Source organism: Labrus mixtus, chromosome 17 (genome assembly GCF_963584025.1).
Source record: "Labrus mixtus chromosome 17, fLabMix1.1, whole genome shotgun sequence".
In the NCBI taxonomy this organism is placed as follows: Eukaryota; Metazoa; Chordata; class Actinopteri; order Labriformes; family Labridae; genus Labrus; species Labrus mixtus.
Genome location: NC_083628.1, coordinates 5,032,282 through 5,053,880, shown reverse-complemented (window position 1 = coordinate 5,053,880; position 21,599 = coordinate 5,032,282). Strand labels below are relative to the sequence as shown.

General features: G+C 39.6%; 1 protein-coding gene across 1 annotated transcript in view; it reads right to left on the bottom strand.

Annotated features, from left to right (window-relative positions):
- Positions 1 to 21,599, bottom strand: part of brinp1 (bone morphogenetic protein/retinoic acid inducible neural-specific 1) — a 133,418-nt gene that overhangs the window by 86,833 nt on the left and 24,986 nt on the right. The window contains exon 2 of the mRNA XM_061061156.1: positions 13,641 to 13,908. Coding sequence (XP_060917139.1) covers positions 13,641 to 13,858 — 218 coding nt within the window. The 5' untranslated portion in view covers positions 13,859 to 13,908. The remainder of the gene's footprint in view (positions 1 to 13,640; positions 13,909 to 21,599) is intronic.

Genomic DNA, 21,599 nt, shown 5'->3' with positions numbered 1-21,599 from the left:
TACATAGGGCGCACGCACCAACCACTACGCTACCAGCGCCCGATAATTCCTCAACTTTATCCTCAAAACGAATTACATTTATGTAACACGAAACCTAAGATGATTCGAAAAACCTCCACAGTTAAACGTAAGCATCTTAGCTTATAAACATTAATCGAAGCACATCACTAAATGGGGGACACAATTGCCTAAATGGAATATGATTGCCGGCATAATGGCTTTGTTAGTGCACTCTGTAATTGTCATGAGGCAATGAAACGAAAATGGATCTAATCAAAAACAATCTCTTAATTCACTTTAATCTCAAGAATTTGATGGGACATGGGTGCCGGAAGCGAATGCACGGGTGAGCGGCACGAGCGTATGTTTGGATCTAATTAACTGTGTAATGTGAGAAGTTGTGCTGATGAACTAGTCTGACTGTGTGGGCAAAAGGCATGCATGGAAATCATTAGGAGCCATCACAATAAAATAATAGGATAGGGGAAGACTGAGTTGCATTCAAGTGAAACTCTCACTATCTTCATTGCCTTTTTTTTTTTCATCAGATGGACAAACATATGGCTGAGTGATCACCTTGAAAATATTGTTGTTTATATTACATACACAAAAGCAAGGAGATTATTTCATCTTTTCCCCGTACGGTTCCATCTCATGCGTTAAGTCTTCCTCTATACTGTTTTCTGTTTACAGCTGATGAAACACCTCATCACCTTCTGTGTCCTGTAATGAAATCCAGAACAAAGCTCTCCTGGCGCACATATAACAAAAAAAAAAAAAACCTACCAAGGTCAAGGCATCCACGCAGTAAAAAGAAACGACTGCTATTGTCCGTGTCCCAGATGCAGCTTATTGTAACCCATCCATTCGCTGCTGAACTCAATTTGCCCCACAATAACTGTCAGTCATACCGCAAATAAAACAGCATTATGTTGATGATTTTCTACGCACTGTGAATGATTATTGGTGTGCAGAGTGAAATAAAAACTTACTCTTTTAATCCAGGAATCTTTTTTATCATTTCCCTACTGAAGAGAGAGCTTGTTTTCACTCACACACTTTACACTCATGAGATCAAATTTGACAGTAGAAGCCTTGTAATGTTTCCTGGCAGTCAGATGAATTGGCAAGAATTGGCTTCTCAGACTTGTCAAGGATTTCAGCAAGAAAAGTACAGAGGTAAAAAAGAAACATTTTTTGAATGGTTTTCAGCACCTTGGACAGCGACAGCTCCCTCACAATAGGAAAACGTTGTATGTAAGTCAGATTCAAAAAAGATAAAATGTTAGTCAATAAATAAAAGTAATAAAAAAGATGAAAGTGTTATTCGGGTGGGAAGTGGAATTTTTTTACAAGCATTGAAAAGCATAACTATGAAAAAAATGAATGCATGTCCGGTTTCTAAAATTGCTGTATGTCTAACCTTAGCCATCCAGAGCACAGCAATTTCATCGCAGCCAATGAGCAATTGTGTGCAACTTTTTTTTTTCTTCTTGTGATCACAATACAATTCAAGGAAAACTGATTTTGCAGTTCAAATGTCCTGAGGTAAAAAGAGAATGTCTTTGAATAGATTTCAGCACCTTGGACAGCGATGGCTCCCTTTACAACCCTTGTATGCAAGTCGTCAATTCTAAATAAAAAAAAGGAAACTTAGGTTTCATTCAGGGGAGGGTTCTTTACAAGCTGTGTTGGAAAGCATCCCTCCTAAGAAAATGGATGCAAGATTCCTGTTTGAGAATTGTTGTATATCTAACATGAGACATTCAGAGCTCGTGTAGTGATTTCAGATATTTTTACCATTCTAACTAGGGCAAAAAATAAGTGGGGTACTTTTGTTCTATTTACCAGTGATCAAAATTAAATATAAACAACTATTCTATTTGCAGCAAAAAATGTGCTGATGTAAATAAAATAATATTTTAGAATAGATTTCAGAACCTTGGACAGCGACAGCTTCCTTACAACAAGAAACCTTTGTATGCAAGTCAGATAAAAGCAAAGAGCAAGGTTAAGTGTAATAAAGGTAGATTTTTTTACAAGCTGTATTGAAAAGTATTCCTCATAAAAAAGGGATTCAAGGTTCTCATCACACAAGTGGGAATTGTACGCAACAAAAAGTCCTGAAGTAAAAAAATATGTTTAGGAATGGATTTCAGCACCTTGGACAGCGACAGCTCCCTCAAGAAGAAACCTTTGGATGCAAGTCAGAGTAAAAAAAAAAAGATAAAAATGTGTTTAATTCAGAGCAGCTCTTTGGACAGCAGCAGCTCCCTAACAATAAGAAAGCAGTGTCTAAAGCATTTTTTATGATTCTAACAGACATTCGGAGTAGTCACAGTGATTTAAAAAAATAATTTTCATCTAATTTAAGCCAAGAGGTGCAATTGTGTGGTAAATACTTAATAAAAAGAAGTATTTCTAGTGTACTTTTTGGCCTACAACAGATGATTTAGATCCTTAACTTGTCAGTATATGTTGACCATATATTTATTTCTTTGAAGTCCTACTTTAGCGGAACAATGTCAAACGTGTTAAAAATGGACACAAGCCTGAACATGTCAGTGGTAATCTATATTACTGCTGCTCCACTGCTTCAAGTCTGAAAATGAGAAACATGTCATTACTTGTTAAACCCACTTATCAGGCCTGTGCTGTGTGAGTCTCAAGAGTATAAAACAACCAACCTGTAAATCAGGCTGCTTAAAGGGCCTTTCAGATAGAACGCTGTGGCACTGTGCGCCGCTGTCAAGCCCATTCATTGTCTATGCGTTGCTCGTCGTGCTTGTGAAGCGGTCACTGTAGAGCTGCAGCTCCTGGACGAGCCTACACGCCCTCAAGTCCTGTCGTACCCTGAGGATTTAAGGAGCACACACCCTCTACTTCTGAGCTTCTCACCTCCTCCTCCTCAGCAGTAAATAGATCAGGGCTTTCTACTGAATAGTGGACAGATAAAAAACATACTGTCCACCCAAAAAGTAGTTACTTCCCAGACTATTGTTTCGGTAACGTAGCAGCATGCACTGTTGCTTTTCGTTCCCCTTCTGCTTTGTGTAGCTCTATATACCAATAACTCTGTGCCTTTCTTTCTGAAAGACTCTATATGCACACACCACACTTTTTTCTAAGAATTGTTTCAACTTGGATCAATTTTAATTATCTATATTCTTCATAAAAAAACACAAAGCAATCAATTTGTTTTGAGCACATATGCAACTACCCCTGTTAAACATGTGTGTTAAAAATTATAGATCTGTTGGGTCGGATTGACTGACCTTGACACATAAAACTGGCGTATGAAGATGGGCTATATTGATAGACTGACGTATTGGTCAAGGTCTCAACCTATAGAGCTGAAACTCATTGCATATTTATTATTTTGTGTTGCTTTTTGCTGTTGTGTTGCTGAATGAACTTGGAATATTTTAATTTGTTTTGCTGTCAAAATTTGTGAAAATCGTCAGCTGTGGATCAGTGGTAGAGTTGGTCGTTTCTTGACCAGAAGGTTGGGGGTTTGATCCCCAGCTCCTGGAGGCACATGTCGAAGTGTCACTGAACCCCAAGTTGCTCCCTTAGCTACACCAGAAGCATTATGTGAATGTGTATGAACAGGATTAATAAAAACTGATGGGCCCTTGACGTAGAAGCATCTGCCATCAGTGTCTGAATGTGTAGTGACAAGTAGTGTCAAACCAGCTTTCAAGAGTCTAAAAGTCTAGAAAAGGGCAAAGTCAGTCCATTTACCATTTGCCATTCTGGAAACCATTTGTAGTTTTTGTTGTTTATGGAGAAATCTTCGATTCCCTCCATACTGAATTCTAATGTACTATAGAGGGTTTGAATAGTGGGAGGTTAGGCTTTGCTATTATTTAAAAAAATCCCGCTTTCTTTTTTTATCATCATATTTTATTACCTATTTCAAGCCACTTATCCAGGGGCTTTGAAAAAAAATGTACGAAGGCTAATTGATATTATTATGAGTTTCTTTGCCTATATATATTCTGGAGCTATTATACTGCTGTTTCTAAGTTGTTCTCCCTCTAAAAGCCTCAAGCACTGAACACCCACACAGGTATTGTCAGTGTACCTGAGCAGACCTTTTCCCTGGACTTTGAAGTGTTTGTACGCTTCATGCTTGACTGACATCTCCCCGACCCCGTGTGCTGACTGTGTTGTACCTTTTAGGAAAAACACAAGTAACAGCTTTGATTTTGTTTGAATATATGAGGTTTGGGACCTTTAGTTTGTTTCACCGTTACCTGAAGGTCTTACAAAGTGGTTGACTAAAATTAAGCACCAAAGTGAACTCAATCAAAGGTCAAAATTCTCCATTAATTTCATGGCTAACAGTCTGCTGCCTAAAAGCATACATTTTCTGTTATAATTAATGCAGTATGAGTCTGATTTATGTCCAATACAAGGACAGACTTTAGTTGAATATTTGGCAGCTTGATATATATTAGAGATGGCTTCTCCATCATCTCCTCCTCAGAGCTTCCTGTTCTGTGGTGGTGTTGTATTTCCAGTCTCGAGGGAGAGTGGCACAGGCGTCCCACGCATTGAATTAGTCAGTACTTAACCCTGACAGTTTCTTCTAGCCTCCTGTTCCTCCTCTAATTACCATCTCTTCCTTGCCAGTAATTAAGTCGTCCCACAGCGGGGGCTTTTTACCAACAGGAAGAAAAAGCAAGTGGCATGGACTCCCTCCCAAGATCAGCCCATGATGATTCCCCCCCCCCCCCCCGAACTTAGACGGGCGAGAAATGCAGATCAACACCCCAGTATCGGCACTGCTTCAGTGATTGTAATTGCAGGGTAGACCCTTGGATAACAACATGTTTTGTGTGTGACCATGTGTGTGAAAGACAAAGAGGTAGAGCTAAAACCCAAACCCACTGTTGGGTAGATTTGTTGCCCTGCAAAACGTCTACACAATTAGTAAAGTTTGAGTTGTTTTTGTTTTAATGTGTACAATGTATAATGTCTGTGGTACTTTCTGTGCCTGACTTACATCTCTAAAGTATGAAAAATCTTTCCAAAAAAGAAAACAATTGGAGCACAACATGAGACAGGCTGGGCTGTTATTTCGGCCTGCCTGACTGGCTAACGGGAAAGCTCAAATTCCAAGCTTTGGAAGTGGTTCCTGCTTCAGTCAGCAAATGGGGATTCACGTCCCATGCCAGAGAACGAGACGACAGCCAACACCCTCTTTGGTGACAGAATGCTCATGAGTCATCTAAACTTAATGTTCATAATCACCTCATAAGATTATCATTTAGAAAATGCTTAAAATATGAATATTTTACAGAAAATTTAATGTTTTTTTTAGAGAAAGCAGGTTTGGTTTGGCTGGTTTTGTAAATATAAATGCTACATTCAAGACGTTAGAACTGGAAAACTCTAGACTCAAAGTTGAAGGCTAAAAAGTATTACACATGTGACATAACATACTCATGTATTCCGACTGAAAGAGCTCATCAGTGTTATTTGAATGAAAACAGGATTTAACCTTTTGGCCACCATTGTGCTCTTTCATTGTGTTGAACGACACCGAAGTCAATGACAAACAATAGAACTGAAGCCAAATAGATGTCAACCTCCCTCAGAGATTAATAAAGGATATCAAAAATTAAATAAAAATGACAAATACAACATTTTGCTTGGTTAAAACAAAAGGTGTTTGCAGACCAAATGATTCTCCAAATGTCTGTTAAAAAAGTCTTTCCATGCCACTGTTGCCAATTGCTTCACCATTGCCAGACCCAGATTGCCCATGGTGGTTCCAAACCTTTTGTTCTAATTAGGTGCCATACAAGAAAATAAATTGATTGATTGATGTAGAGTATGTAATTGTCACTGATGTTCCTGCACTGTTAACATTCATGCCTCAATTGTTTTGTTCTACATTCATCCTGCTTACACTGCAACATTTGTCCTGGAGGGTCTTTCTCTGTCAACCTCCCGCAGAAAAAAATTATAAATAAATGAAAGCAGTTTTGTGTCAGCCACTGACTATTGGAACAAGTACATAGAGGAATAAAAACAGTGAAATATGCAAATGTCCCGTGGTGCCCAGAATGCTTTCCAAAAGCACTGGATATTTGTAAAATCCCTCTGATGGATGATAAACATGTGGCTTCTGAGCACTGCTATGATGAGATGCAGAGCAGAGCAGACTTTAATAATAGATGGCCTTTGCTTTTTCTTTTTTGTTTTGTTTTCCAGATAGAGCTGCACCTGAGTACATGATTTTCGTGAGTCATCCGAGCCACTCCGATTCCTCCATTAGGCAGCTCTTCCTAACCTTGACTCTGCCCTCAGTGTCAGCGTACCTGTCTGCTCCCCTTGTCCTTGTTTTGATGCTGAACTCATCGGACCCACTTCTCCGTCTCTAGGACTTATATACATTTCCTTTATTGCACTCTTTAAGCACCTTCCTGTGGCACCGCCTAATGGCATCTCAGACCCCTTGATGTCTCCGTCCTCTTTCTACAGTCTGTTTTATCCCTCCTGACTTCCTGCTCCGCTCGCTCCTCCACTTCCTTCGGCTACAAGCTGCTGAATTAAACATCGCTGCAGCCTCTCGCCGCAAATCTGCCGACTACATCGAATTCCGCCTTCTCTCACTCTATCCAATTACAGATGGCTCATCCAAACTAATTCGGGACCTGAGTCGGACAAATGTTACACCTTGTTTCTGTTAAAAACAAATGGAGGCCTGATCAGCACTGACAGTCACATCCACACCGAACACATGAGGGAGCTCTGTGTGTTTATGCTGACGCTGGATGTTCGTTAAAGAATTACATCAGTGAAGCAAACAATGTTACGCTCATCACAAATTAAAAGACCAATTTTGGATAAAAAATGTAAAAATAAAAGGTGAAATGAGTCCCGGGGTGCGGGCCTATCTGTTTGATGAACACTTCAAATTAGAGACTGAATAAAAGAAGTTGTTTGCAAATGCAAATGAGAGCTGCAGATTATGCATTCAAGGTTTAATGCTGATCGAGTGGTTGCCTGTGGACTGATTATAGTTAGGGAATAATTAACATCATGAAGGAAATGTTCTGTTAAAGAAATGCATAAAGAGCTTACATTAAGTTTACACTTGTTAAAGCCTTTTAGCAGTGTATTAAACTCTGCTTGGATCTAGGTCTGAAGCAAACTAGAAGACATGGGAAACTTTTGTAAATAGATATTATGAATATATTATTAAGACTGAGATGTTAGTTTTGACAGAAATATGTTTTTTTGTGGTGTTAAAGCCAGGGTCAACCTCTGCTGCTGAAAAATGAAGCCAAGTGCAAGAATCTGCAGTTCCTCGAGGGTCCACTTGAGGCAGGCTGCACAAGCAAAGGAAGATTAGGTGTCACATTGAAAGGCCTGTTTTTTCAGCAGAAATAAATATGTTTACAGCATGCTTCAATTGAAAAAAACAAAAAAAACAGGGGGTAAATAGACCAACAGATGGGTTGCGCTCCATGTACGGCAGCTACAGTCCTACAAGTGGGCGGCCCAGGTTTGGTTCCAACCTGCGACTCCTTTCCAGCTCACAGTCTCTGCTAAATCCCTGATTTTCTGTTCTCTCTGTGTCCTATCTAAATAAAGGCAGTTTATTTCATAAACAGGTTAAAGCTCATCACTGGAGCTTTTTTAATTTAATTAATTTTTTTGTGCCTTTATTTAGGACAGTGGATAGAGTCAGAATTTGGGGAGAGTGCAGATTTACATGTGAAAAAGGAGCCACAGGTCGGATTCGAACCTGGGCCGCCCGCATGGAGAACTACAGCCTCTGTACATGGGGCTTGAGCACTAACCACTTGGCTACCAGCACCTCCAACCAGACCATATATTATTCATCTATTTTTTTAAATTAAAGCCCGAAATCAGGTCCGTTTTTAGTTATTCACTTGGAAAACATATTGATCTAAACTTCAATCTAAAGTATTCTTTTTTCCACAGGCCATTTCAGGGTTTTGCTGTAAACATTGGATACATTTTGAGGTCTTGATGAGCTCCGGTCGAGCGACAAGAGTGCCTCTTCAAAGCCTATTCTATTCATTCATGTCAGCGTGGCTTTTCAAAGAGTGATCAATCAGAGCTATTCATTTGAGCTATTCATTTTCATAAATATTTTTTTTATTCTAAATAACAACCCACATTTCCCTGCTTTGATTACAGTGCAATGCTGATTTGAGGCCTTTAAAAATGCATTAATGGCTACCAGATTTGCATTTATATTGGTTTTTTTCACACGGGGACAGGAGAACCTGAGATAGAGCGCCGCGACGAAAAAAAGACCAAAGGGAGAGAACACGCATCATCTGAAACACATTGGACCCCATAATAGAGTACAAGTAACTGAACGAGTGATGCTAGTGTGAGCAAAACAGGCCATTGGGCTTTCAGCACTGACTGAAGCGCACGGTGATATTCATTATTCAGCTGCCGGTCGGATACAAGAGCAGTGAAAGATCCTTCTTGTGACTGATAAACACCTTATAGGAAATGTACACCTGCACATACAATTACAGGGGGGAGAAAGGGGATTTCAGTTTCGGAGATTGCAATCGGAGATGACACAGTAGAGACGAGTACTTCCACTAAACATATTCCAGTCATTTCCTTAAGAGACATACATCTGAAGGAAGGGGATAATTGCTTCCTCATGCTCTATCTTTCCCCTTCCAGCGATTGTGACCTGTTCAGAGCACTAGACAAGAGGCTGGCGCGCCCTGAAATCTGTGTTTATCCTTCAAATTAGGCGCAGAGCCCATGTTATTAAAGATGGGGCAGATTTGTTTGTTGCTGATCAGGTTGGCATTGTCCATGCAGCCTAATCTCTCTTGATAAGAGCACCCCGGAAAGGAATGGACGCTTTGTCTCGCTGCAAATCTGATTCAAACACTTTCCCCCTACTAAATCGCAGAGGCAGAGAAAGCCCCCGGGGAAATTTACAAAGCGATTCAGTTCTCATTGCTGGTTAGAGATGAGCACGGCTGGGCAATCATGTGCCGAAGAGGACCGAGGGTATGTATGATTTCATTCCAAGCAAACACTACACCAGCTGATGTCACTGATTCCCTCCCCCGTCCCTGCTGGAGGATGTGCTAATCACTGGAATTAACTGGTGGTCCATGTTGGGATGAGTTCTTGGAATACACTTGGGACCTCTCGGGGAACGTTTCATGCCCTTGCCTCAAATAATGTATGTGATTATTCACTAGATATGAAATGCACGTCCTAAGGATCATTCATTTAGCCTGTTAATGCTGAAGGTTCTCACTCCCAGCTCGTCCAGTAGAGGAGCATGGTCAGTGGCCAAGTTTAAAAATGATGTTCTGGTCTCAGTTTGCTCGGTAGCGCATAAAAATTAAATGAGCATAATAAATTAAATGAGCATAATAAATAAGCAAAAACAGTTTGGACCGTCTAAAAAAACCAAGTAAGAAATAATTAACATTTCATCACTTTTTGAAATGCAACAGAATTAACAGGAAGTTTACAAGAAACACAAGTGACGCCATTGCAGTCTGGTTATATCTAGTTACCAAAACAAGACCACTCAGTGTCAGCAACAAAACTACTTGGTCAGGCTTGGGAAAATCTCAATAAACAGATGCCTGGATATGTCCCATGAATGTTACTAACCATCTATTTTCCTGTTAAGTTGTTGAGCTCCCCGGTGTCGTAGGTTTCTTTGGATTGTTTCTGCAGAAGGCCTGTTGCTGTGGAGGACCTGACTAACTCCAACTGTCACAACTATTCTTATCAGTCTAATGTCTATTATCATTATTATTATTATTGTTCATGTTAATCTTAGAGTTGCTCGACTCCATCTACTAAAATTTATATTATTAGTCCTTCCCCGTTTTATTATCATCACAATGGTAAATGCTAGAATCAGACCTGTTGACTTCAACTGTTCAAATATGATAACCAGTCTATTGTCATTACTTTGCCATTCATATTCATTGTAAACATAATTGTACAGTTTTTTTGTAATTATTGGCACTGTAGACATACGTTTGTATCAGCTATTGATGTTTTTGTTGCTCATTTTGAAGAAATGTTTTGGTTGTATGCAGTGAGCTGCAGACTTACTGGCAGGCAGTCGTAATTTTTCGTTGGTGACTGTAATGCCCGGCTCAGTAATTCAATAATTTCAGACGAACCGTTATATGTGTTAGGATTAAGGATGCACTGATCTTGTATGATGTTGTCTGGTAGTGACTCAAATAGCTAGATCAAGTATCAGTGACAATGGGCCATTCCAAAGGACCAATCCAGGAGGCCGATCTACTCACTTCAGGTCTATGCTATCCTTTGTTAGCGGCAAGCACATGCATGATGTACAACATCCCTGTCATCGGTGCACTTGTAGGCCTTTGCATTTTGCGAGGTGGAGCCGAGCAGCAAAACACTTTGAACCACCAGTGTGCCATCTCGTAAACAAATTTGTTCTGCGAGAGCTCTGCCTGGCCTCTAAAAGAACGTTTTGGAACACTTAGCAGCACAGTTAATGGATGCAAAGGCAATGGGCTTTACCTGTGATACCTGGAGCTATGAAAAAGCAATGGACAACAAAGGAGTGCACAGTGACAGCAGGGGGTGAGTGATGCCATTGAAAGTGGTACACACATTGTGGGGAAGATTGTGATAACTATTTAGTAAGTCCATATGTACTTATTTAAAACATTTTGTTTTACAAAGTTGCAAAAACGTGATGCTTCCTTACTCATAAATGATTTCCAGTCTCGTCTTCACAGTTGGGAAGTAGAGGTTATTAAATTAACACAGGTATCGGATCGGAACTCTGTATTGGCAGACACTCAAGGCCATCTAACAGATTGGTATCAGAACTCAAAAAGTTGGATCAGTGCAGCTTTAGTGTGAATGTGTGATGAATTTTGTCGAACAAGCAAATATTTGTTGGATTTTGGTCTAACCTCTTAATCAACATCTTCAACTTGGCAAAATAAATGTGACTTTTGACTCAGTTTTTTTTTTTCAATGTCTTTTCAACGTTGGCCATATATGTTTCTAAAGGTCTTGTTAATAGGAAAATGGGCTCTTGGTAGTTTGGATGAACAGGATAGTACATGTGACATTATGTGATTTCATCAAAATCTTTCAAAGATCACTTCAAACATAGGAACAAAAGTAAATGGAATCTGTTAAATCCTCCTCAGTCAGCAGATATCTGTAATATGTGGATGCTCATCAATAAAAAGTTTAACCCAAAAAAGTCAAACTCTGATTACAAGACTTAATTTCCCTGTTGTGAGGAAAGGGATATCTAGCACTGCTGGCAGAATTTGATGCCACTAATGGTTTGTTAAGAGGGAGAAACAACAAAAGCCACCTGGGCCCGCCATCATTCTCAGCAGCATCCCGACATGCAAACACACACACTCTGTTTTAATAAATCACTGCGGCATCACAGACAGCGCCACACGGCTGTACATTGTGTGTGTGTGTGTGTGTGTAAAAGTGGCTTCAGAAGTTCTGCCTCTGAGATTCATGTCTCTGTGCAACATCCCGCTCTGTCAAGTTACACATTATGCAAATACATTGTTTACTGTTCATGTGACAATATCAAGGCACGAAAGAAGCCAGTGGGGACCATGGGGGCTGTGGCAAGGTGCCAAGAGAGAAGAGAGAAAGGGAGGAAGAACAAACTCTGTGAAATAACTGCCAAAGGAACGTGCCAAATGACTCTCCAACACAGTCGCTCTGTGTCTCTGAGTTAGAAGACTGCAGAGGGATGCGAAGAAATCAAAGCACTTCATTGTGAGAAAGAGGCTTTCTGGAAATCAAATTTCTCTACCCATCTACTCAAGTTACATATAAGATGTGTTAGACACAGCTGCAAAGCAAGAATAGAGTAATAAATATTACCAGGTTGAGTTTATTTAATGTCAAACTGTATTACTTGTGCGCAAGTACAGAGGGAAGGTGACAAGTGACTGAAACGTGTGACTAAGCGTTGAAAGACAAAAGTATTTATAACTACCCTAATGCAAATGCAGGCCTTGGTAGCATAAAACAGTAAAATCTCAAAGTACATGATGTTGATTTTACGTCTATTTATATGAATAGAATTGAAAACCAGGTTTACAAATGAATCAAATCACCTCTTGAATATAATATCTTGAAGTGTGAGACGCTAATACACTGTATGTCTCCTTAAACCATCTCATTTTTGGTAGTTATTGAAATTATTTGATGCCTAAAAATTCACAAGATACTTGGTTCATTAATAGACCATTAAAGTTGTCAGGGGATTATATTTTGGCCATGAGAGTATTGTTGTTTGACCTAAAAGCACCAATTAAAATGGGCTTTATATAACTGGTGAATGAAGTGTTCTCTCAACTGTCTTAAAGGGTTAACCACCAGTAGCTCCCCCGTTTTTCTATCTCGTCAGAACTGTGTTTCTCCAAAGGCAGAATGACAAACCCTGGTGATGTTATTTGGGTTTCTTTGCTTAGGCTTGGAGGCTTACAGTCTGTGTAACACACTTTAGTGCATAGTCTGAACGTCATGGAATCCAGACACAAACTCTCACAGCATTATGGGAAGTGTAGAATCCTTCATTTTGGGCTTTTAATCAAGCAGCAAGTGTCCACTTGAGGCAGGCTGTAAAAGTCATGGAATCCCAGCTAGGTCCCAAATTAAAATGCCCATTTTAACAGGAGAAATAAACATGGTTACAGCATGGTACAAAATTACTTTAGTCTCAATGGCCAATGGCAATTATTAGGGGAAACAAATGTACAGTATAGCGCATCCATTTAGATTTTATAAAAGATAAGAGTTATGCAGAAATATATATGAATATCGGTAGTGTCTGCGTTAACTGACAGGTGGATGCGTTGTAGCTGTTCACCAGCAGGTTTAAGGCCGGCATCAGTTCAAGCTCTCTGCCTGTTTCTAGATTAATCGTGTCCACATTTCCATCATGGCGACCGCCATCATTCGGCTTCAGAAACCAATGGGTGATGTCACTGAGAGAACGTCCATGTTTTATATCCTCTATAATTTACATCCACAACTAAAAATAAGGATTTCTCTGTCCCTGTCATTAAAAAAATGTCACCTAAAAGTCTTAAGATCAAAAGCAAACCTAAAGGTTCAATAGTGGAGCTCACTTTTAATTGTTCTATTTTCATTTGTAACCATAAAGCAGTGCTTTTCATTAAAAGACCCTGCACCTGATAGTATATGTAATTAAAAGCCTATAAAGGCAATCATAGCACCTTACAGCATTCTGCAAATATGAAGGCTTCTATCCCATGATAAGACCATACGGCTTTTTTTTTTTAAAGCTACAAATATGTATGAATGGGTTGATCCATTGTTTTATCCCATTGCATGCTGTCTACTTTGTGGGAAATAAGTTAGTCCCTGACAGACTTGGAACTTGAGAGAAGAGAAAAAGTCCTTGAAAAGTAAAAAGTTCACAGTGCCGAGAGCAGCTGCAAGTGAATATAAAAAACACACTCTTAATAGGTTAAAAATGTACAGAGTGCAGCTTTTTGCAAGCAAAAACTCAAAATAGAAAAAGCATTAAAACAGAAAGGACTCTTAAAAAGCTTGCGTGGCATCAGTACACAGGCGGAAAGTGAACTCACCTATAAATTTTATATCTGGTCGTAAATCCTTGGCGGAATCTTTCCACAAAGGACAGATAACTCCGAGAGTGGTGGAAAGGTCCTCGGTCAGAGATGAGCCAGTCATATTGCTTGGTGACATGTTGCTCAGTGGCCAACGGGTCCTGGCGGGAAGACTGAACTGTTATATGGTCCCATATAAACAGGAAGCAGATGACCTCAATAAACCTCCAGTTCATGCTTTTTCTTAAGCCGCTCTCTGTTCATTCTCGCTCCATTATGTGGAGACCTGATGGGAGAGAGAAGAGGAAGAAGAGGGGGAGGGAGGGAGGGGGACACAAGAAGAAGAAGAAGAAGAGAGCTGTTACATGACAAAGTCTATTTTAGCTGTACAAGAAGATGTCATACAGTTAGGTTAATTGTGTTGTACCGCACAAATAAGATAGTGCCCTTGTCATTGTCGCTTTACTGTGACATGATGTGTATTTATTCCCTGCTCTTGCTCAGATCGTTCACCCTTCATGCCTCCCTGGAGTTTTTTTTTTTTTTTTTTTGAAAGCCACACAGACCGGGCCTCTCCGCACGAGGACTGTTACCCTTTTTGCAGATGAGCATGAAGAACACTTACAGCTGCGTGGCTGTCTTTCTCCTTTCTTTCTTTTTTTTTTTTTAAAGCTAATTGGTGTCATGATAAATTCTGACAAGGTTAGAGGACTGGTTTTATGATATGTTATGACACCCAGCCGCTAATGTGGAGGAACGCCATCTCCCTTTACGCAGCGGTGTCAATTATCGCAGAAGGAAACTTTCAACTATTGACTCTGGCCTTCATGAATTGTTAAAAATAATGTGGTACAAAATGTTACCTCTTTCATCAAATACTAAATGAAAACCTAATATGAGCTGCTTGAGGTGGTTATTACAATTATACCCTTGCCCTTAGATTTCTACAGTGGCACTTTAATCGTAAATCAGAGCTGGAATTCAATAAATAATTTGGAGACAGTGCTTTTAAATAAGACTAGAAACACAGATCAGCAAGGATTATGTTGTACTTCTGATGTTCCTGTATATTAACACTGTAAAGCCTTATCTCATTTATTTCCAGTTGCAATAATCTTCAAGAAAAAAAAAGCTGCATTAGACTGCACTTAAAGCACGTTTAACATCTTTACATACAGCTTAATGGAAAAATGTTTCAAAGAAAGTATCGGAAACATTTAACCATTCTGGTCGACCTTTAATATGACACATATCCTCACTGTGCATTGGCTGTGAACATTATTATCCACTTGGCAGTGGAATTATGTCTCCTAGTTACTGATAAGAAAACGATTTCCATCAGTAATTGCAGTAAAGAACTTTGGCCCCTGGCCGTGGAGCACCAAACAGTGTGCTATCATCTGCTACTGTATGCAAAAATTCTTCCCCTCTTTCATGGTTTATTAGACAATAAAACATCATAAAGAGCAGGGGAAATTTAATGGCTCTAATCTCTTGGTGTTTAATAGATGACGAACTGCTTGATTGCAGACATTAAAGATATCAGAGTGGGTTACTTAAAGGATTTTTTTTGTCACATTAGGTTCAAATAAGTGATGTCTTATGGTTTTTCCTTTATTTTATTATTTAAACACAGCTTGAACTACTTGCCCAAGGTATAGGAACAGTCTGAGATAATGTGAATAATTGCAGCCTGCTTGTGCAACTAGTTTAATTATCTTGCTATATTTGGAGCAAAACCAGCCCTATACTTTATGGTAATGAAATTTCAACAATTGTCGGAGGATTCTGCATTTCATTTTAAAGGTCACATATAAACTACAAAATACACTTTACCATGGTTTTCCGATACTAATATGTGTCCCTATAGTTTGTCTACAAACGCCCCGATTATGAGAAAAGTCCTCTTTCGCCTGCTCAGCTTTTCAGAAAATGTGTGCTCAAACAGGCTGTTTGGAGATTTTCCCTTTGTGACATCACAGAGGGCAGTATCCCAATATTGGTGGCACTTCCACAGCTAGGTGTTCGTTCTGCCCTCTAAGTCTGCCTTCTCACCGTAAACAGTTGGGCATGGAGCGAGAGAGAGCATTGCGAAATATATTGGATAAGGAAAGCAGAAAACTGGATGCTGAATCCTAACAAGAATCCACATTCTACTTACTGGCATAATTTATACTTTATTAATTTAAACAAAAACAAATGTATCACAAATACACAGGTTACCTTTACATGCTGTTGACATGCTTGTCTCACTTTATAAACCCATTACTAAACGCCAGAGCCTTCACTTTTACAATTTAAAAATGAACATTAACCCTGAAGTTAGTTCCTGTCTGCTCTTCATGAAAACCACTTTTGCAGTTGACCCAGAGGCTGATTCATTTCCATCTCCTGGGGAGTTGAGGCATTCTGAATCCCGGACACCCCCTGCAGTGAGCACATTTACATTCATACGGCCACATGATGAGAGTAAATTCACAGCACTTCCCGTTAAAAAACGACTTTCTATACCAGATTAAAATGTGTCTATCTGTAACTGCTGTGGCATTATACTCATCTCATGGTGGATTTTCTGCTCGTTGGCTCTGTGAGTTTTGCAACTGAACATTGTCTCACCTTAAACAAAAAGTACTGCTGGATTAAAAGGGACTCTGAGCCAATAAACAGCACCTGGTGATACAGAGGATTACTGAAAAGGAATGACTCATCAAGGCCACTAAGCCTTTATGATGCTATGAATGATGTCATCCTTTTCATTATTCCATTACTTTCTCAATAATTAAAGGTCCTGTTTTCTTGAAGATGAAAAGAGGTCTACCATTGACATAATATCTGCTAAGGACAAAATATTGACGCGAGAAAAGGATTATTGGCTAGAAAACTTGTGCTGTTATACAGCATAGACAATGAAGAAGTGCCTAAAACTGCATTATTTCCAATGGCCAGCAGGGGGAGACTCCACTGGTTTCAAAAATAATTTATTTATGTACTGTATAGTGACTTATTCATGGTGACATCACACGCTGGTTTCTGACATGACACTTTGAAGCCTATCAATGGAGACGGCCATATTGGAAATACTATCTCCACCACACTTTTGATCAATAAGTAACAGGCGAAAGGGGGGTTAACTAACCAGTGGGTGAAGTCATGTTGGTACACAAGTACACTTATTTACTGATCTTTGTTGCAAAGGCTAATAGACTGATCAAAACATAGTGCAAGGCCTTATCACAATCTTGTGATAACAACTGCAGAATTGCAATTAAAAAAAACAGCATTTTTTTTTTACTTGAGTCTGGCTGCATAATCCAAGGATTCCCAATAAGGTCCCACTTTTTGCAACACCCATTTTAACAAGAGAAATCCACATGGTTACAACCTGGTCCAGAAACAAATATGTTATCATAGCTAATTTCTTCATTGCAATTCATTTTGATTCTATTATTATTATATTATTGAGATAATCATACATTTGTTGGCATTTTGAAGCTGTTTTGCCAGGAGGCCTAAAAAGTTCCACCTCTTTGCATGTTGCCAAATTAATCAAACGTTAGGTTGAGAAAGTATTTTCAATTTGGTGGCGGCCACCATTCGGCTTAAAAACCCAATGGATGACTTCACTGAGACTATCGATTGAAAATTCAATCATTTTTTCATACAGGCTATGATCAATGAACATGGAGATAAAACATTGTCCACATGGGTGGAGATAATAGACTTCTGGTATTTTTTTTCAGTTGGAGCCATGTGGTGCAGTGCAGCAGTTGCACAGCTGGAAATGAGTTGAGATTAAGAATCAGATACACTTTTATTCTTCCCTCTAATGGATGCAGACTAGACTTCATGCTGCTCTTTCAGCATAAATATGGAAACTACAGAGAACAGGCTGGAGCATTAACCACACAGAAAAGTTTCCCTCAAGAATTAAATTTGACGTGCTAGAAGTGCTGACTCATCAGGAGCAAGTATGCAGCTCTGTAAATAAGCTACTGAGGCAGGGTGTTGTGGAATTAGCATGGGAGGAGATAGCACATGTGGTTAATAATTGTTGCTCTGGTCCCGTGAGGACTGTTGTCCGAGGTAGGAAACAGTTCAATGCCATCACAAGGACACCCAAATTATTTGGCTTAGAACCTCAGGGACAGTTTAGAAACTGGATGGGTGCCATCCAATAAAGCCAAGTCCTCACTTGTGCTGAGGGTGTGACTGTGTCTGCAAAGCAAGCCCAACGTGTTAAAGGGTAAATGGGTTGGCATTTAAAAAACACTGATGGCTCCGACAATTCTCTAATCAGCCTTGATGTTGATATTTTGAGGAATTCCAGGGGCCTAAGGGCGACTAATTTGTCTCTTCTTTTTCTGTCAAAATCTGCACACAAGTTAAAGTGACAGTCGATACGGGATTTTGATGTTGTACTGAGCCTGGAAAATGCATATTCAACACAAAATTTTGCAATCTGTTAATATTGTAAGCTGTTTTCAAAGTAAACAGAAAAACAGATTTTTTGGGGGGACTGTTAAAAAGAAGATGATAAAGAACTCTATTGTTTTCATGTTTTGTTCACAATACGCCCATTCTCCTTCCAACAGAAGAAGAACTGTAGTAGGTGGTGTCAACACCTACATCAAGGTCAGAGTGGGTTGGAGAGAGAGAAGAGCAGTGCAGCGTTATAAAAATGAAGGCGCCCTGCTCCTCCCTGATCCCCATTGAAGTGGATGTAATGTACTCAAAGAGTAAATGGCTTTCTTGAGAGGGAGGGCTCTAAGTCCAATGAAATTAAATTGCATTATTGTCTCCGCTACAGAGAACATATGTGCTCTGTAAAATCACTTGTCCTTTGGTTTATCTAAGAGAAAAAATCAAAGGCAAAATGAGAGACTCATAATTTGAATGTTTTTATTTTTCGGTATCCTCTAGTTTTGCATCAATTCAATGGAATGGTAAGGTATCATCTGCACAGATGGATACTTTATTTGGAAAAAGGGGTCAAATCTTATAGCAACAACTTCAGCCTTTGATAATAGACAGTCTGTTACTCCATACAAGAGCCACAGACATTAAACAGAAGTCACAATCAGGGCTTTCCACAAGAGCCAACTAGTCACTTAATTACAGCTGGCTATACTGTTTTTTTTACCGTTGACTCGAATAAGATAGTTTTGACTAACAAGTTACAACTCTCTATGCCTGTACAAGCCCTTTGCTTCGCTATAATCATTACAATCATAAGAATGAAGCTGAATGATTCGTCTGTGTCAACCCCGCCGCTCAGTGTCTGATCAACACTAAAAGCTTAATTCAGGTGTTAAAGCAGTAAAAATAAAAAATATCTCATTAGTTTTTATGGTTAAAACAACTCAGTTTGTTTTTAATCAGTGAAGTGAGCTTCATAATTGAAGTAGCATGTTTTTGTTAATATTAATAAATCATGTAATGTTTTCCTCTTACATAATTAAATTTAAATTTCAAATTGTTGCATAGATATTCACCAGAATGCATGAAATTAATTGATGGATGCTCACTGATCCTTAAAGAAAGAATGTGCAAGTATCCAGTAGGATATGTCATTCTTCCTTTCTCTAGTCCTTGACTAAAACAGCTTTATACACAAGGCCGTCTCGCCCATGTAAACATGACGTACACACAGCTCTGACAACAATACAGCTGGCGGGACTCACACTTCTCACTCATTGCAGACAGTCATGACTCAGAGAGACATTAACAAAGGATATAGTTGATTTCAGCTGTATTTATGTGTAAAATTTTGCACATTCTCCCATTAACTGATCTGAACCCTGTACTGTTGTGAACTCATGTTCAGTTCAAACTCACAAAATTATTTGTCATTATAAATATTGGTGTATATGACAGAATAGTGTCTCAAACATTTGCCAAAAGCTACTAAATTTGGTCTTTTACAGACACATTTTTTACCATGGGAAGCATGCCCCCAGAGTCTTTAGCTGTCTACTTTTTCCTATTGGCTGCTTACTCTATATGTCTGTGGATAGGCATGCACATAAGCTACAGCCTCCCTCTTATCTAACTTCCAAATGCAATGCTAATGGCACTTCGCAGGCAAGACAGCTAATTAGCTGCTCAGCTGCAGCACATCAAACAGCATGTAAACGTACCTGAGATTGTTCAGTCGGGTTAGATGCTGGTGTGGTCCTTTATAATCACTAGCACTTACAACATACTTCCTGTCAATGACATGTCTGCTAAAGGGCGGCTTTGTTTTTTTCACTTTGTCTCAGGTGGACCACAGCCAAGTGCTAATGTCTCCTTTTGAAGAGAATATTATATCCTCTGTACATTATAACCTTTTGACTAAAAGGGATATATTAGCATGATATCACTTACATTGGTGTTACCATAGTGCCCAGTGTCTTGTGAGAAAAGGCTTGAAAATAGAGTCTACAGAATAAACCGTAAGCATCTCCATGGGGATCTATACCACCATCTCCTGCCAAGTAAATTTAATATAGCTTAATGTTATAAAAATTGCACAATTCATCATAAAACCCTGTAAACCTTTCAGAAACAATATGCACTAATTAAAATGTATCGATCAACGCTATTCTGATATGAAGGGCCTCCATGTGCAAGGCTGAACCAATCAATCCCTTGTAGTTCAATAGTGCTAACGAACAAAAAAAGTGCAAATTTCAGGTGTACTGTTTGATTATGTTACTCAAAACTATCAGCAAATATTATGGACCCCAATAGACCCTGTCAACCCTCAAAGACACACTAATTAATTTCCAGACTCTTATTCCATCCCGTGGTAGTTGCATCCAGCTATACAACGTGGTGTTATGACAGAAAGAGATGCCTTATCTTTCACAGATTTCGTTGGCGGTACGTCAAAAACATCCTTTATCTTCTGATATTTGCAGATTATGGATATTTGCGGAGTGGATTAGTGAAACTGAGGAAGGAATAGACAGAGTGGATCACGCTACCCTTGAATAAGCAGGGTGGAGGAAAAAAAGGGGGGGGGGGGGGGGAGGATGTCTGCTTCAGGAAATCACAAGGAAGGACAAGGGAGGCTTGTTTTCTCCATCCTCCTTTTAAACAGCCTTATTCATAGAGCGACTCCCCCCCCTTCCATTCTGGTTCATTCAAGGGGATTCAATCTCCATTCTGGTCCCGTCGCTGGCTTTCGCCAATCAATTTCTCCTCCTCCCCCTCTCTCTCCCCTGTGTGGAGCCCTAAGTGTCCCTCTTTATTCTATAAAGTTCATAAGAATGGGGAGGCTTGTTCTCCCTATTTGGATTCTAAATCCAGAGGAAGAGAGAGATGAGGGTGGAATGAAGGCTTCTGCAGGAGGAGGGGGGGGGGGGACAGGTAGACTCAGGGGAATAAGAGCAGATATTCTGTGTTTCTGCACTACGAATGACACCTGGTCACTGATATGCAATATTTATTTCCTGCATAATTTGTCGCTGGGAACAGATGGATTCTTCTGCAAAGTGTTATCAGCAAAAAGCCTCAGAATGATTCATTTCCCAGATATGGGTAAAATGCACAAACAGAAGCAAAAACCTTTGACTAAAACTAATGGATGTCTGAATTTTTATACTCCTCTGGGTTATTTTAAGTCGACATTTCGTATTAATATGACCTCAATGGGACTAAAGGGCTATGTGACACGAGGGAGTGACAGAATGAGGAGACAGAGAGCACAGTTCTGCTTCTAAATATGCCAAACCAGTGTCATGTGCAGTCGGGGAATCATTATTGCACAGCTCACAGCCATGTCTGGAGAGGCGTGGTAATGGTCTGCCACTTGCAATTGCTGGGAAGCGACAGAGGAATGGGAAAGCCGTCCGTGGATAACTTTGTTTGTACTGGATTCTTCTTTTTTTCTCCCCCCTTTACTCCGAAACTATCGCCTCCTTGCTCCTGTCGTGTTGTTAAAAAAAGAAAGAAAAGAAAGGGCCGCAGTGGCACCATGACCTTCAGAGAAAA